Raw genomic sequence first — 16,352 nt, forward strand, 5'->3', positions numbered from 1 at the left:
GTGAGCTACTCTAATTCTTTACTGTCAGGAAGTTCATAAAACACAGCTGAAGGCCTTCAAAAGATCCAAAAATGCTGCTGCAAAAGTTGTGATAAAAATTAAAGAGCGATCATATTTCTTCTATTTAAGCTTCCCTTCACTGGCTCCCTGTTAAATCCAGAATAGAATTTAAGATTCTCCTTCTCATGTATAAAGACCTTAATAATCAGCTCCATCTTACATCAGAGATCTGATTGGTCCATATGTTCCCAACAGGGCACTTCACTGTCAGACTGCAGGTTTACTGCTCCTTTCTTTAGGTTGTAGCAGTGGAACGGAGGCAGACCCTTCAGTTCTCAGGCTTCTCTCCTGTGTGAAGCGGCTCCCAGTTTTACTCTGTGAGGCAGACACTCTGTCTACTTTTAAAACTAGGCTTAAAACTTTCTTTTGTAATAAAGCTTATGGTTATATTGAACTATTTCTGTAGTTATGCTGCTATAGGCTTAGGCTACAGGAGGACAAACTTACCACTTCTTGTTACCTTCTGTTTCTACTACTCACCAATTTGAATTATTTGCTTTAATTTCAATAGTTAACCTTTTTGTTTCCTCCCAGTTATTTTTCTTTCCATAGAAACTAAACCTGGTCTGGCATGCTGATTGGCTGTGATTCCTTCTTAGAGGCATATTGCTGCCATCAACTAATCGTTCTCCCTTTTCTGCTATTAACTTTTTACTTTCATAAACATAAAAAAAATCCTTCATCAGTTCATCTGTTTCTTCTTGTCCAGCTGTTCTCTCTTCTCAAACCAGCAGTTGGTCGTGGCATATGGCAAATTAAAGGAAAGTTTTCCTCTCCATGCATTCTTGGTATGAAGGATTGCTGTAAAGTCAATGACACTAAGCAAGTGATTAACACTACGTGCTTTGTTTCTTTTCTGCACAGGATAAATCGCCATGGTAACCTGTGTGACAATTCTTTTGTGAAATCGGATCGAGGTTTAATTAAGCCAGGATATCCGGAAAATCCCAACTTAATCCACTATCCCGGTTTTGTGAAACTGATCAGAGGATCAGTTCCATGTGTTGCTTGAAAACAATTGAAATCAGCTCGATGGGGGCTCAAAGATTGAAGTGCAGGCACTTATTTAGCAAAATAAATAAATGAATAAAAATAATTAACCAATCACCAAAATCCTCTCTCATTTTCCAAAAGTTCAAAAGTTTCACTTAGTGGCCCATTTAAAACACTCAAAATGAGTGTTGGATTTTTATTTTTATTTATTTATTTTGAGAAGCGGGTGCGGTTGATTTTTAAAAACTAAAAACAGTTTGCTTATTATGCCAGAGGTTACAGACATGGGGGCAGCGGGGATTGAATAATAGTACAAAAATGCTTTAATTGGTTGTTCAGCTTGGCTAGTCAGGAGTATTCAGGAGTTTCAGACGCTAATGAAGAGTCTGATCTAACATCACTGCTTCCTGCAGTAAACTCAGACTTCCTGCAACAAGTTAACTATGGTGTAAAACATCAGCATCTGTAGCGACCAGAGGATCCCTTTCTCTCCTCTCTGGAAATCTCCACGGACCTTAACGACGCAGCCGCAGCCTGGAGGCGCCGTGAAGCTCGTCATTAAAGCACAAGGCGCTGACCAAGCAGGACGCTGCGTTTGACTGACACACACGTGTGTGTCATTAGATGACACAGGGAGGCTGTGGGGCTCCATTTGTGTCCTGCAGGGGAAATGATGATGATGATGATGGTGTTAGAGGAGGGGGGATTGTGACGCCTCTCTGCCCTCAGTCCACAGGAAGACTGGATGAAATTGATTCGGGCTTTGCGCAGTTTGTTCGCCCTCATCGCGGCAGAAAGGAAAACGGGCTGGTTCTGTCTCTGAAATGTCTCACCGCTGGAAATGCAGCTCCACGTTTGTCTGTTGCTCCTTTTCTTTACAACAGGTAGGAACAGCAGCTAGAGCCTAACTACTAATGCGAATCTGCAGCCCTCGCCATATGAACATTTTAGACTAAAACGGCAAGAATATATATATCAATTTGTTACTATGAAAAATTTAGGTTAATTTTATTGATAGCCTAAATATTTTTTATTTTAGCCTTTGTATTAATGCCTGCTTAACAACGTAAGCGTAAAAATAACCAAAGGAAAGATGATACAAAAAATATTTCAAATGTCTCTTTGCTGGTTTTAACGGTTTTTTTTTTCTTTGTTTTTTTTTTTTTTTAAATACGTCTAGCAATATCGTCAAGGACGTGAGTAAAACTGAAGGGTCAGGGGTGGCTTCGCCCCCCAGGGTAGAAAGCCATTTACCTGCTCAGTGAACTGGTTTAATAGCTATTAACTGTATAGTGAGGACGTGCTTTATACTGTTTTCCTTTCTCTAGAATCCCTCCTGCCTTTTTCTACTAAATCGTTAGGATGTGACTAATTAAATCAGACTTGTAAATGAATTGTGCTTAGATAGCTGTGTGAGATTGCATTTAAAATTCTGCAGAATGGGGCTCTTTCATTGAGGGAAGAAAACATGATTCAAAATATATCTTTTTTTCAATTCAAGGTTTTTAAACGGAGACAGTGAATTTTATTATCTGGGGAATTCTCATAAGACGTGTTGGCTAATGTTCATTGGCTAAGAATTATGGGAAACCTTCATAGCTTGAAATTCAAATATTTACTATATTTACTCGTCCTGGATTCAGAAATCCAGGATAAGAGACAAAGTGAGGCGTCATCAGTTCACCCTGACTTTATCCATTTCACAAAAACCAAACCCGGTTCAGGAGGTGCAGCATGTCAAGCCAGGCTTAAGCAATGCAGGTGAATGTGCATCAACAGATTTTTTTTCATCAAATGAAGATGTCGATCACAGATTCACTGATGCTATGCTAGATAAATTGCACACGCCATGCCTCACACCAAACAAACAGCATCTTTCATTGAAGGATTGTGAGGAATTGAAGCGCATCATACTAAAGACAAACACTGATGCTACCATAGCAAACAATAGCAGCTTGATTAAATGCACAATTAGTGCAGACAATTCTTAGCCAATATTGTCATAATCATACCTGTCATCTGCTCAAATAAACATCTTTAACCTAATAAATGAACAATGCAAGTCAATATAATAAGTTAATCTGACAGCTGATTAATTCCTGTTACTCGTTTTTTTTTTTGTTCCACATCTTATCGATATTTATACAGAACAAACATGACAGGTCAAAATTAAATAACATTTTGCATTATTTGGGGAATATGTGGATAAAATACAATACAAAAAAATACAACAATAGAGTACAATGTGCAAATGACTTGCTAATAACTTAGAAGATCCGTGCCTATATCGCCTTTAATAGTATAACCCAGTGGTTTAATGCACCTGGATCAAATGATGGCTCATTAGAAGAACATTGACTGGCTGAGGAGGTCGTTACCAGGGAGAGAACTAAAACATGCAGAATGCCGGCCCTTGAGGACCCACTTCGGGGACCTGTGGAGTTGTGATGCTTTTTTGTTTTGAAGGGCCAATTTCTTGTTTAACTGTGCAAAGGCTTAATCAATCAAAAGACAGAAGAGAAGTTATAATGGAGTTTGTAAAATGTATCTTATTAGCAGCCCCCTGGACAGAGACAAAAGGATGTTTATGGTGTAAATAAATAAGTAAATATTTTAAATGTTGTGTGCTTTAATTATGTGCCAAAACTAGGGTTCATTTATAATCTGAACCTTATTTTAAGTGAAGTTAAAATTAATCAGTAAAGTATTCTACAACTGATATGGCTTGACTTTGTTACAACACCTTTGTTTTTTTATCAGTCATTTCTCTAATCTACTCATCACTGCAATGGTCTATTAAAGGCCTGTCTGTCAAACTAGAACAAAGGTCTTCAGAAACACAAAAGAACAGTAACATAGTCCACATGGATCATTTTACAATTAATAATAATATGTTCTAACATTACAATGTTAAAATAATAGCACTTGACTGAACCAAAAGAAAGTAGTGGTATTTTAATGCAGGGTGATTAAAAAGAAGACCAAAACAGGCAGATGTCAGAAATATATTGGTTTCTGATCGGTGTGAGCGTCTCACAGACTCCAGGATTAACTAATCCTGGCTGTCAGCCTGGTCTGGAGCAGGCAAGCAGCACAGGATAAATTGCCATGGAAACTTATGTTACCATTTTTGTGAAACCAAATTGAGGCTTAATTAAGCCAGAATATCTGGACAATCTGTAATATGTTATCCTGGTTTTGTGAAACAGCTCTGATTGCTAAATCTTGGATGTTTCTGGTAAACAGCCTAAGCCAGTGGTGTAAACAGTTTGACCTCAAGGGCTGGTTTCCTGCATGCTTTAGCTCTTTATTTGGTTCAGCACACCTGGATCAAATGATGGTTCAGTAATGGACCTCTGCAGAACTGTGGTGAGGAGAGAGATATGCTACATTCAGCCTTGTGTTTAATAGGATTTTTTGTATCTCGGTCTGAATAAAATCAAAACTAAGGTGTACAAAAATGCTACAGATCATACACTTTTATTCTTTTTTTTATCTCACACATTTTTGCTTTGGTCCTTATGATCATAGCATCAATCGATTTAAAAACTTGCATTGATTATGTCAACCTAAAAACTTGCTTCCATCCAAATGGATATTTATGGATATCAGAAGGACTATAGCTATAGTTCTCCTAACAGCCCAGAAGACGTCCATGATTGTAGTCCTTTTATGTAAGACCATAAATGAGTTTTTTTCTCTTTTTTTTCCTAAATAATTACAAATGTTAGGTTTCATCTCTAATTCATCTGATTTGTTCCTTTTAGATAAAGCTGTGACGTTGTTGCACCAACACTGTGGTGGAAATGTCACGTTGGACCAAGAACCTGAAGGCCACATCACTCTCCTCTTACCTGGGTTCTTTAACCACACCGGCAGCCTCAGCCCCATGAGCCAGCAGTCGGAGGAAAGCTTACCACTTTTAAATTGCACTTGGCTGTTGGGCATTCCTCCGAGGAAGAAGCTACTTTTACAGTTAAAATGGACAGAAAGTAATTGGAGGATCTCGCTGAGATGTGTTGAGGAAGATCAGATTCTACAGAGTCGTGGGGAAACAGCATTGCTCTCTGACTGTGATGAAAACAAAGCTGTCCTCAGTTGGACAGGGCCAAGAATGCCCTCAAATTCAATTCATCTGACTTATTGTGGTGAGAAAACACATTCCTCATTTACAGCTTGACCACACTGCTTGACTTTTACTTATTTAGTTCATGTGATCTTTATCCGGTACTAATGAAGTTGGAGGCATGCTTTCTTACTAGCTCTGGTTGCATTAAATGTGTTTTTGTTGCAGTAGAGCTGGAACAAGTTTATTCAGGCTTAATCTGGGCGTGTAACAAAACATCCAGTGAAAATGTTTTCACTTAATGTGTTTGTTGGAAATTTATCACACTTGCTGTGTTGTGTTGGGGGAATGTTGTGATTTTTAGCTCTCCATCCTGACCCTCTCTGCCTCTCTGTTTTTCTGTGTTCTTCCTGGTCATCTAGTTCAGGAAGCTGAGAGAAATTCCTCAGAGGGCCAGTCAGTCCATCAACAGCAGCAGGACCCTACTGGTTGGTCGGTGACGGGAGCCACCTATAAAAGCATTGCCACAGCTGCTCAAAGGGTGGTGGAGGGTACTCCACAGGGCAGAGGTCGTGTCCATGAAGGGCAAATTTGTAGTTTTGGCACTCGCTCTGCGTCTAGCACCTTCTCTCAGGACAAGGAGCTGCTGCAGCCAACCTCATCCCAGTGGGGACTCCCAGTCGCTGGGAGAACTGATAGGGAAACTCTCCCTCTTCCTGAGGAAAAATGGAACAATGAAGCGGATACATCTGGAGCGACTCACCTCGCTGACGCTCCCACGACTGCCATAACACGCCCATATTTTCAGCCTGTAGTCAGTACAGACACCAAAACAGAAAATCCTACTGGCCTAACCGAAGTGCAAACTGAGACATCCTGGACAGACACGAAAGTCGCTCTTTCCATTACCACAGATTTACAAAGATCTACATCTGGACAGATGTTGAAGATGGAGGAGTTTGTTACACAGATGGATGGACGTACAGATATGCAGACAAACCAAAGTATTTCCAGTTACAGTGTTTTTAATTCTTCTTTACCTGGGATATTGACGTCTGACAGCAGTACCCCAATAAGTCCACACGGTGGTGCTGTTGATCAAACTCCGGAGAATAAACAAGCTCACTCAGACGGATTTTATGCGGCTTTCACCTCCATCACATCCTCAAAAACTGTAAAATCCTCCAACAAACAGCATGACTCAACCAGCACAGAGCCCTCTCTGTCATCACCATCATCCTCACAGGGCTCCAGTCGGGCTCCTTCACCCACCATCCACATGGCAGAGATTCCCACTGGTGTGGGCACTGTGGAGGCTGCTTTACCTCATCCACACACAGCTCAGAGTGACTCATCTGAGTCTGACAGTAGTTCTCGGAGAGCTGCTGTGAAGTCGACTGATGGGCTGGACAATACGGATGGGTTTCATACAGTCACTCCTTCCACACAGAATCAGACAAACTCTCCTGAAAACATGGAGAGACTCTCTCATCCTCTGTATCCCTCCCCCATCCCGACACAAACACCTGGAATAGACACACAAACGTCGACAGAAGGAATGCAAAGAAGTGGGACTAATTTGTACATCACCACAAACATGATGCAAACTCTGTTTAACGAGGATGGATCTTTTTCTACAACCAGACCAGCACGGATAATCAAATTCCAGACCTCAACGGGTACAACAACTATCAGACAAATGCATACACCATCATTTAGTGAAACTTTAAAATCACCCATGGATTCATCTACTCCTTTATATGGGCTTCAAAAACAAACTGGACTTCCTGATGGTACGCAGGCGACTTTTCCCTCTTCGATGGCTGAATCCTCCATGGACACAAGCAGCATGAACCCCAAAACTACGTCTGAGTCCTCACAAACCTTTCGTCTGTTCCTGCCGTCTTCTGCTACAGTCTCTCCAAACAAACACTTTACTACTGAAAATACACCTTTGCACCCGGTAAAATCTGATAGTGGCGTTGTGAAGGGAACCACAACCTGGCAGCGGTCTCCAAATGGCACGAAGAAGCATAAACGTCCAGGTGGACCTACTCAGCCCTTTCATCCCAGCCAACAGAACCATTTTGGTGTCACATCATCAGCGTTTACCCCTTCATTTAAGGGGAGTTCAACAAAAAGTCCCATCTACTATATTGTTCCAAACCAACCTGCTACAGTTAGAGGTGAGTGATGGTCAGTTCGCCTCAGTCGTTTCATACTTTGTGAAGTTTTGGTCATTTCTAACCAACTAACCAAACCTTTTCAGCATGATGTTGCTTCCTGACGTGTCAGTTTGTGTCTGCCACACAGGAATGTTTTGCTCCCAGTTTTACAAAGAATGCTTTCCAGTTGATTACTTTTAGTCTTATGACCTCAGTAAATATCTATTAGAAGAAGATCACAGTAATGTTTTATTTGATCAAGGGTCATAATTTGCTAGTCAGGGTGATATCTAAAATCAGTGTGAAAAGAGAGGAGAGGCATAGAAGGTTTTCTAAAGAAAAAAAGAATGCAATGAGATTTAAGCACTTTTGACAATATTATCTATGCAATTCATGGAAAATATTTACAAAGAAAAAAAAAGATTCTTGATGACTAAATCTGAAGTTGAAAGGGACAAAATTACTGTTCCAAGGGACGGAATGAAGGTGTGAACTGGCAAAGAGGTGCCATCCAAGTTCACTACTGCTTCTAATTTATTGTATTAAACTAAATGTTGAGATTATGACACTTTTCTGTCTAGTGGAATCAGTTGAACTGCTCCTGCAGATAGTTGTAGAAGAGTCTTGTTCCATTTCGACTGCTGGTCTGGAGGAAGACATAATGCCATGGGTGAGAAAGTGTACTCAGACGATGTTATAATGGGCACAAATAAACACATTTAGATAACAAAGTACCTGACTGACTTTAGTTTTTTTCTGCTTCTGCCCACCTCCTGCTTTCCATTTTTTAAAATTTTAGTTGGAGTCCTACCTGCAGAGAGCACCGGGCTTCTGTAAACTGCTGGGAGTCTGGCGCAGGTGAGCTAATTTAGTTAAAGGTAATTTTTGGTTCATCCCCCTATGAAGGTTGCATAGGCTGACATTTCTGTGTTTTACTTTTTCCCCAGTGGGCAGGCAGTGCAGAGCCTGGTTGTGTTTCAAACTAGTGAGGCTCTGCAGTGGCTCGGTGTAAGCGGAGCCGCGTCACTGCTGGAACGAACAGGACTAGCTCAGGCTGCTCACCAGGGGAAGATGTTCAGATCATGTAGGATCACCAACATCACAGTTGGAGGTGAGCAAACACACCACTGACTAGCGCTCGGTGTAAGTTGTCTTCCACATGTAGTTTCTCCACAATTGAGACAAAAACAGCTTAAAGTTCATCCCTTAATTCCCTGAATGAATTCAGTGAGCTGCAGTCGAACCTGTGTGAGTTCAGTTGAACCGGCATGATTCGATTCTTTCATGAAAAATCTGATCATTGCATCTGGTCTATAGAAGGAACTTTTTTTCTAGAGGGTCATTAATGCTGTGACCAGCGGGAAAAGATGCGATGTGTCGCTAGTCGTCATTCAGAGAACGTGTCTGAACATGTTTTAATTTCCTGCCACTCCTTCATCAGCTTTGCTCTGGCTTAGTTTATGTTCCTGCTATTATCATGCCAGACACATTTGTAAGATGCTTGAAGTATCGGTGAGGTGCTTTGTTGTTTCACTACGTCATGATGATGGATGTTGCTTAAGTATGCCTGTACTTTTTGATTACCTTCCTCCTACCATCTTGCATACTTTCTATTTGGACATCTTATTTAAAATACCTGTAATAGAAAGTTTTATATATAGTTACTGGTTAATTCACTTTGGAGGCCCATGTCCAATTTGACAAAATTGGAAAGGTTTTGCAGTTGAGTGGCTAAATATTGCCAAGATTAAAATATTTAATCTTTTCATGCTGACAGACTCTAGCTGATGTTTGTTGAAACATTTTTTCAGTTCACCATTCAAGTTTCTTTGAAAGGTGTTTGTATTTATGCCCTTCGCCCAAACAGTTTTATTTGTTTTTTTGTATTGTTTTTTTCAGTTGATTTTGTATTTGCGTCACATTTAAGGTGGGAGATCTCTTAAATCCATCAACCTGGAATTCTAGCATGTTTGTTTACATGTTTTACACGTTTGTTTACGTACCAATACGATGAATTAAAAAGAAGTTGAAATCATCTCAGTTGTAATCAACCACCACAATCATTTAGAAGCTCTTTGTAAGTGTGACTTGTATCAGATTACAGGTGGAGGGAATTTTATTTCCCTTTGGGATTAATAAAGTATTTTTGAATTTGAGTTAAGTACACAACATGGGGTTTGTTTTGTGACTTCAGTGAAGCATGCAAATCTGGACATTTGTCCCCAGCCTTTGTCTTTCAAACATGTTTTTTTCAGGCCTCCAGGGAGACGTGTGTAACTGGTTACTGCAGTGCCCATCCGGGTACAAATGTGTCCTCCAGCCCGGCACCACCAACTACAGCTGCTCCTCCGCCTGCCGCTATGACTACTGCCACCACCACGGCATCTGCACACACCATCCAGGGCAGCTTCCAGTCTGCCGGTAGCCACATCAGCACACTGACGCCTTCTGTCCAGTTATCAGAAAATATCTCTGTGGTCTGAGTGAGGTTTTTTTTTTGCTTTAGTTGTCTTGTAGGAGATGACTTCTGGTACATGGGTCAGAGGTGTGACATGAGGATGACCAGAGCTCGGCTCATAGGTGCATGTCTCTCCATCTTACTCATCATAGTGATGCTTATTGGCATTTTGGCTTGTCTGGCTGTGCGGCGCTACCGAGCCATTCTGATCCAGGCAAAAGTGGACCAAACTCGCAGCAGGTACTCAGGCACCTATGATACTTCATTAATGATTTCTTATTATCTACACCAACATTTAAGGTTTCTATTGGGGGAATTTTATTGGTTCATGTGTGTTTAGAAATAGATTTTAAAATCCTTTTGTATGTTAAGAGTTCTTCTAGTTAGCATAATGTTAGCAGGCAAAGCTCATATTCCATCCATCCATCCATTCTCTAACACCCTGGTGTTAGAGAATGGATGGATGGATGGAAGAACGTTAGCTGGTGTCTATCTCCAGCTAACGTTCTGGGCGAGAGGCGGGGTCACCCTGGACAGGTCGCCAGTCTGTCGCAGGGCCAAAGCTCATATTTTAAAACTAAAGTTCATAACCTTTGAACTTTTTCTAGTCCATTATAATACAACCACAAGCTTTGGTAAATTTTCACAAAGTCACATATGATTGAAGTGTAAGAAAAATTATGTAGTTTGTCTTTCCTACATTTTTCTTTCTTCAAGTAGTGATGTGGTGAACATTAGTAACTAGTGACATCATGAAGACCGAGGAACACAGCAGACGGGTCAGGGTGAAAGTGGACTTTACTTTTGCACTCCAAAAATCAGACTTTTAAGGAACAATAACACAGAGACCGATTGTAAATATAACAACTTTAAGTTTTCTTTCTACAGATTGCTGTAGCCCATGTAGGGGACAGAGCAGGTATGTGGAATGCAGGGCCTCATGTACAAAAGAGTGATCAGCTTTCATGCTGAAAGTTTGCAGCAGGGATACATTATGAAACTTGCTGTTCACAAAAAAATCAGATGCATAAAACCATGTCACTGCACATGCTGCCTTCATAAATCCAAATTTATAGTGAACCATGCAGCTACATATTTCTCCACCCCTAAATGCATATGCAAATTAACATAGAAAGCTTTAACCACCTGAATAACCATGGCAACATCCTCCATTTGAATCTGTTTCCAACTACAACTAATAGTATTGAGTACTGAGTTATTTTGTAATGAATTTCTGTCTATAGATGTGCAAAGCTGCTAGATGCATACCCCAAAGCCCTGTAGCTGTTATGGCAGCAAAAGATTGATTTTACAAAGTATTGAGTTTAGTGGCTGAATACAAATAAACGCCACACTTTCACAAAAAGTGAAATCACAAAAAGTTGGAGATTTCTGGCTTTTCGGTGAAATTGATCTGATATGTAAAATGTATTGACTTCTATATGGTTGGTTGGACAGTTTAGCTTTATTATTGTAATTATGATTATTTCTTATTTTTGTAATGTAATAGTTCTATTTGGTGCCAGAAGGGGGGAGGGTTGTGGTTTAAATCAAAAACTAAAGATTTTTGATTTAACCTGTTGGAAGTGCAAGCCTAAACTGTTTTATTAAAAAAAAGTATTGGGAACATTGTGCCCAGACACAATTAAAGGGGAAGATTAGACTAACTGCTTAGAAAAGAGTGGCAGTTGCATATAAATCCTACTATTGAGATTAGCTAGATTTCAGTGTTCAGTTAATTCTCAAATCCTAAAAGTCATTTTGAGAAGCTAAAATAGTCCCAAAATATTTTATCTTTTGACTAGATAAACTTTTCTCTAGATCCAGAAAGGATTTTGTGAATCAGGTTTTAGCAACAAATGTTTTAGCATCAAAATTACATTTTTTATTAGTATTACTGTTTATAGATTCAGTGGATTAGGTCAGTTGTGCTCCAGCACCAAGTAATGGCTCTGAACATGTAGCTTTTTTCAGACAAATTAACTGAAGGATAATGAAAACTGAATTGCCATAGCAGATTAAATGGTAGCTAATTACTTTAATCGGGGTTAGTCCTGCTCTAAATCTAATCTGTATCTCAATCATTCTCTGGGTCAGAAGCTCACAGGTTTGGAAACCACTGCTTTTGATAGTATCTTAAACACCTTTCCAACCCCTGGCTCAGATTAATTTCCATATGTAATTACAGCCAAGATATTGCAATAACAACAGACCTGCACTTTTCAAATTGAAATTGGTGATTATACTGAAATAATATCAACTCCTTTTTTATCCAAATGAAGGCAAATATTTTTAATCTTTAGACAAAGAACAAGTAATTCAATCTCCAGAAATTTCAAGTAAGAACTTTTTTTTTCCTCAATTGGGCACAAATTGTTCAAATAAACACTTAATAAATGTAGCAAAATAAAATGGACCGTCATTCTTTGAGACAACAGTCCTGATCACCAATTTAATGTGTTCTCCCATTTTATAAATGTCTTTGAAGGAAAAACAACTCTGTTTAAAAATATATAGTAATGACCTTTAATGTTCTAACATTATATAGACCTGGTTATTAAATGGTCAGTAGAGCAAAATGAAAGCAGTTTAGAAATTATTAGAAAAAAAAAACTGACTTGCAGATTTACACAAATTACATCATCCATAGTGTAATTTTACATTGTGTCATCTGTTACTACTTATAGTTTATGTGTGAAGTTATCGTAGGTTCAACCATTTCGATGAGCTGTCGGGTCGGTTCTGGCTGCGTTCGTGGGCCGGATCTGCGGATTCTCTGGACAACCCTGCCTTCATGCGGTCGGATGAATTACTGCATCTGCAGGCACTTGACCGGCCTTGCTGTTACCACGACGACACATTGTCCCTTCCTTCCACCTGCCCCAGTCATGGGATGCGTATCAACACAATTTACCCCCACAGGTAAACATACACACATTCAACATCATCCACTATCAACAAATCAACAAGAGAAGCAAATAAGACATCCAGTTCCAGATGGAGGATTGCACTGCATGGATGTGTGTGGTTTTAATGTGGGAGTTAAATTCATAGTTTAAAAAGAAATCGCACATTAAACATGCTTAAAGTTTTAAAAAAAATTTAAATTGTTTTTTGATTACCAGCAGGAAGAAATAGATATTTTATCATCCTACAAACATCTGTTTCCCGTCCAGTTGGATGTGAGTGTGTGGGGTCAGTGCCCTGTGAAAACGCTCAGCTGTTCCAGAGCTCAGCACAGAAGTGACACAGGAAGACCTAGGATGGAGTCTGCTCAAAGCAAAAAGTGACATTCAAGTTAGAACATATAGATATAATTCTGATAATATAATCCAATTTTTATTCAATATATTTATTTACATAAATATTGCATATATTGGTTACTAGCATTTATCAATTTTTAGAAACAAGAAACAATTGGCAGGATAAGAAGGCTTTATTTTAAAATGGCTGAAATTAAGAAATCTTTACACTTTTAGTTAAGTTGGTATTTTTAAATTCTTCTTTTCATGGTTAAGTTTAAGGGACAATAACCCAAATATTCTGTGTCTTTATTATATTCCTTATGGTTATACATTCCACCAGTTCTGAAAACCTAGGGTACTTCTGGAAGAAGAAGGTTCATGTTGCTGTTTGTGCAGACAAATTACATATGCAATTTGTGAACAAACCATGTGCTTACCGTCCTGAAACATGAACACTCAACACATTAGCCTTCACAGAAACTGTCTTTCATCTTTCCATAACTACTTATTGAAAGTGATCATCAGCTGTTAACTTTGAGGATAAGAAGTTATGCTACTCAGAAAAATAAATCAACGTTGAGTGATTCAAGCAGATACTTGATTATACTGAAACTCTTATCATGTATCTGCCTTGAACATTTGTGGTTTTTCAGTTTTGTACCTTGACCTCAGATTGCACCAGTCAGTTCTTTGTAGTTTGGTTTGTGTAAATAATCCCTGGACTTTGCAGCTCCCAGTATGGTTGGAGGGGCAGCGGGATGAGCATGGGGGATGGTGTGTTGGACTCGGGGAAGGCCAGTGACCTGTCTGTCTGTAGCTGGCCTGTGGAACCCATTCACTGGACTCCGTTCCCACTTCTGCAGCAGCTGGCATCCCACAGGAATCCTGCAGTGAGTGTCTGACTGTGGAAAGAGTTTGGTAGAGGAGAAGATCTGGTTTCATGATGTTTCTCCTGTTCCATCAGGTCAGGATGTCACGGCCGCGGTCCTACTGCGAAGGCATGGAGCTGGTAGACATGGGAAAGAGTTGGACTGCTTGATGACCTGAGGAGCAAGAAAATCTGTTACTGTTTTTATGTTAAACCTAAATGCTTTGTCAATAAAAGATGTAAGGAAATAATATATGAATGTGTATTTTTTTTATTAAGAGAAAACATATTTTATATACTTGGAGAATTACATAATGAAGCTATCAAAGGTTTAACTGAATGTTAGAATTGTAAAAACAGTACAGAATATTTAGATTAAGCTAAAATGAAGTCTTAAGCAGTTTGAGATAATGTGTACATTTGTGGAAAATTATTTGCATAATTTGAAATGTTTCACAAATTTCACAAAAACCCATTTCACACAAATGACTGTTTTAAAACAAAATACAGTCTGATTGCTTCTACCTGAATTGTTCTTAAATGAATCAATAAGGTTTAGTTTTGATTGATTCAATGACACAGAATACTCAGAAAAATTTAAGTTAGGACATTTGTGAATCATACAACCTAGACTGAATGAAGAAAAGTGAGTCTGATTGTGAGGATTTAGGTTTTCTGTGTGTTTATTTAGTTCCTGTGTTGTCCCGTCTTCCCCTTGATTGTTCCCAGCTGTCCCTTGTTTCCCCTGATTACCTTTCCTGGGTATTTATACCCACCTGTGCTTCCCATTCCCTGTTGGGTCCTTGTGTCTAATGTCCATATCCTGCCTGTGTTGTCTTTTGGAGTAACTACCAGTGTTGGTGTTTCTTTGTCTCATTGCTCATCTGCACTGCCTGGTTTTCAATGTGGACCAATAAGGTCATTTTTATTGCTCAGCTTTTTTATCAACATTACAGAAAGAGAGCTCCTGTTTGTTCTTACCAGTTTCAGGGCATTGTAGCATTCCGCCTGTCAGGGTGGCTGCATGTTAGAGTTCCCTTGTTATAAATGTATATTCAGATTTTTTTATTTTTAAAACTTTAATTCCTCCATTTCTGGCAGAAACATATTTTTGAAGAATTATCTTCTCTGGTTTTTGATGTTGAGCAGCTGAAAAGATTTTTGATTAAACTTTTTTTTTTTGGCCATTTAGAATGATCACTAACCATGGCAACCAAGTAGTTTACAGTCTTGAGCAATGGATTAAAGCAAAACATTACATAATACTTATATTGAAACTACGAATCCCAGATGAATTGAAAAGGAGGCAGCGTGGATGCAGCAGAGCAGGAGGAAAAAAGAAGTTCAAACCACCTCTTCAATCAATCAGGTGCAGTTTGAAACTGTTGGCTTAGCTAGTTGGATAAAGTCCAGGCCCTGACAAGAAGTCAGCCAGAGTTCCAGAAATGCAGTGTAACATGTTTTACTGAAATTTGGCTGCAGGATCGTATCCATGACTCCGTCTCTGCTGGACGTCGGGCAGACAGCGTTAAAGAGCAGAGGAATAAGTCAAGGAGTAGCAGTGCTTGTCCAACCAGTGTTGTTTTTTATCCTCCCTTTGTGCGGACAGTTTTGTTCTTGTTTTTCTGTTTGTTTCTTACTGGTCATAATATTGTGATGATCAGAGAAACTAATTTTGAGGTTTTCATGAGCTATAAACCTTTGTAATAAAAAGAAAAGCTTGGAATATACAATGTGTAAAGAATCTATTATTTTTTATTAAATTACATTTTTGACAATATTCTAATTTATTGGGGTTAAAGGTTGGGATTATATACTAAGCTATTTTTATCTGGTTTTGAATTCTTGTTTGTACAGCTGTTTTCTATGTTTATCAGCACACACACTGGCTAAAATAGGTTTTTTTTCTTAAAATTAAGTCAAAAAGCAGTGTAGTTAGACACTATGAATTAGAATAATTAAATTAAGCAAAATTATCTCAGACACTACTGGTTCAGATATTTTTTTATTTTGAAATTACCAAATTTATTCAAGTATCTTTTAGCTTATAGCACACAGCTCACACAAATGATTAGAATTTTGATCAAACATATGCAAATTGTTGTAGAAGTTTCATCATTGCATTGCATCAAATCCTATCAGTTTGTTCTCTAAGTTTCACAAGACTTCTTTATAAATTCCTCTTTAGTTTACTCAAGCATGCACTAAAGCCACAACTCATGTAATTAATGTACTCTGCTAGAATGTGATGAACCTACCAGACCACCTGGGAGAAATCACAGTAAAGACAAAAAGGCAACAATGCTCTTTAACCTGTTTGACATGCCCAAAAGTCTAATGTGAAGCAGAACGATGGTGGTTAATTCCAGTAAAGAGGAAGGGAAAATGTTCTAAAATAAAGAAGGATAAAGAAGGTAATCAGTATTTAAAAGAGAGGCAGCACCGGAGGTCAGGCAGGGGTGAAAGTGGACAGAGGCTACCTGCTGGCTTTTTCCAT

The 16,352-nt window shown here is 39.0% G+C and overlaps 1 protein-coding gene across 2 annotated transcripts; it reads left to right on the forward strand.

Annotated features, from left to right (window-relative positions):
* Positions 1–1,577: 1,577 nt before the first annotated feature.
* On the forward strand, positions 1,578–14,809 carry LOC114144350 (uncharacterized). Of its 2 annotated transcripts, none has more exons than XM_028017080.1 (11): positions 1,578–1,937; positions 4,821–5,201; positions 5,542–7,305; positions 7,866–7,954; positions 8,084–8,142; positions 8,232–8,395; positions 9,540–9,705; positions 9,791–9,982; positions 12,443–12,664; positions 13,718–13,877; positions 13,952–14,809. In XM_028017080.1, the coding sequence occupies exons 1-11, from the start codon at positions 1,895–1,897 to the stop codon at positions 14,024–14,026; spliced, it is 3,315 nt and encodes a 1,104-aa protein (XP_027872881.1). In that variant the 5' UTR covers positions 1,578–1,894; the 3' UTR covers positions 14,027–14,809. The 2 variants fall into 2 exon arrangements, with proteins under 2 accessions (XP_027872881.1, XP_027872879.1); XM_028017078.1 differs by lacking the exon at positions 1,578–1,937 and adding an exon at positions 4,135–4,727.
* Positions 14,810–16,352: the final 1,543 nt, after the last annotated feature.

The sequence above is a fragment of the Xiphophorus couchianus genome, chromosome 5 (genome assembly GCF_001444195.1).
Source record: "Xiphophorus couchianus chromosome 5, X_couchianus-1.0, whole genome shotgun sequence".
NCBI classification, from domain to species: Eukaryota; Metazoa; Chordata; class Actinopteri; order Cyprinodontiformes; family Poeciliidae; genus Xiphophorus; species Xiphophorus couchianus.

Coding starts and splice junctions, on each gene's coding strand:
- LOC114144350 (XM_028017078.1), top strand. CDS start 4,655: ATGGATATCAGAAGGACTATAGCTATAGTTCTCCTAACAGCCCAGAAG. Junction 8,143..8,231: donor CTGCTGGGAGTCTGGCGCAG/GTGAGCTAATTT, acceptor CTTTTTCCCCAG/TGGGCAGGCAGTGCAGAGCC. Junction 9,706..9,790: donor GGGCAGCTTCCAGTCTGCCG/GTAGCCACATCA, acceptor TTTTTGCTTTAG/TTGTCTTGTAGGAGATGACT.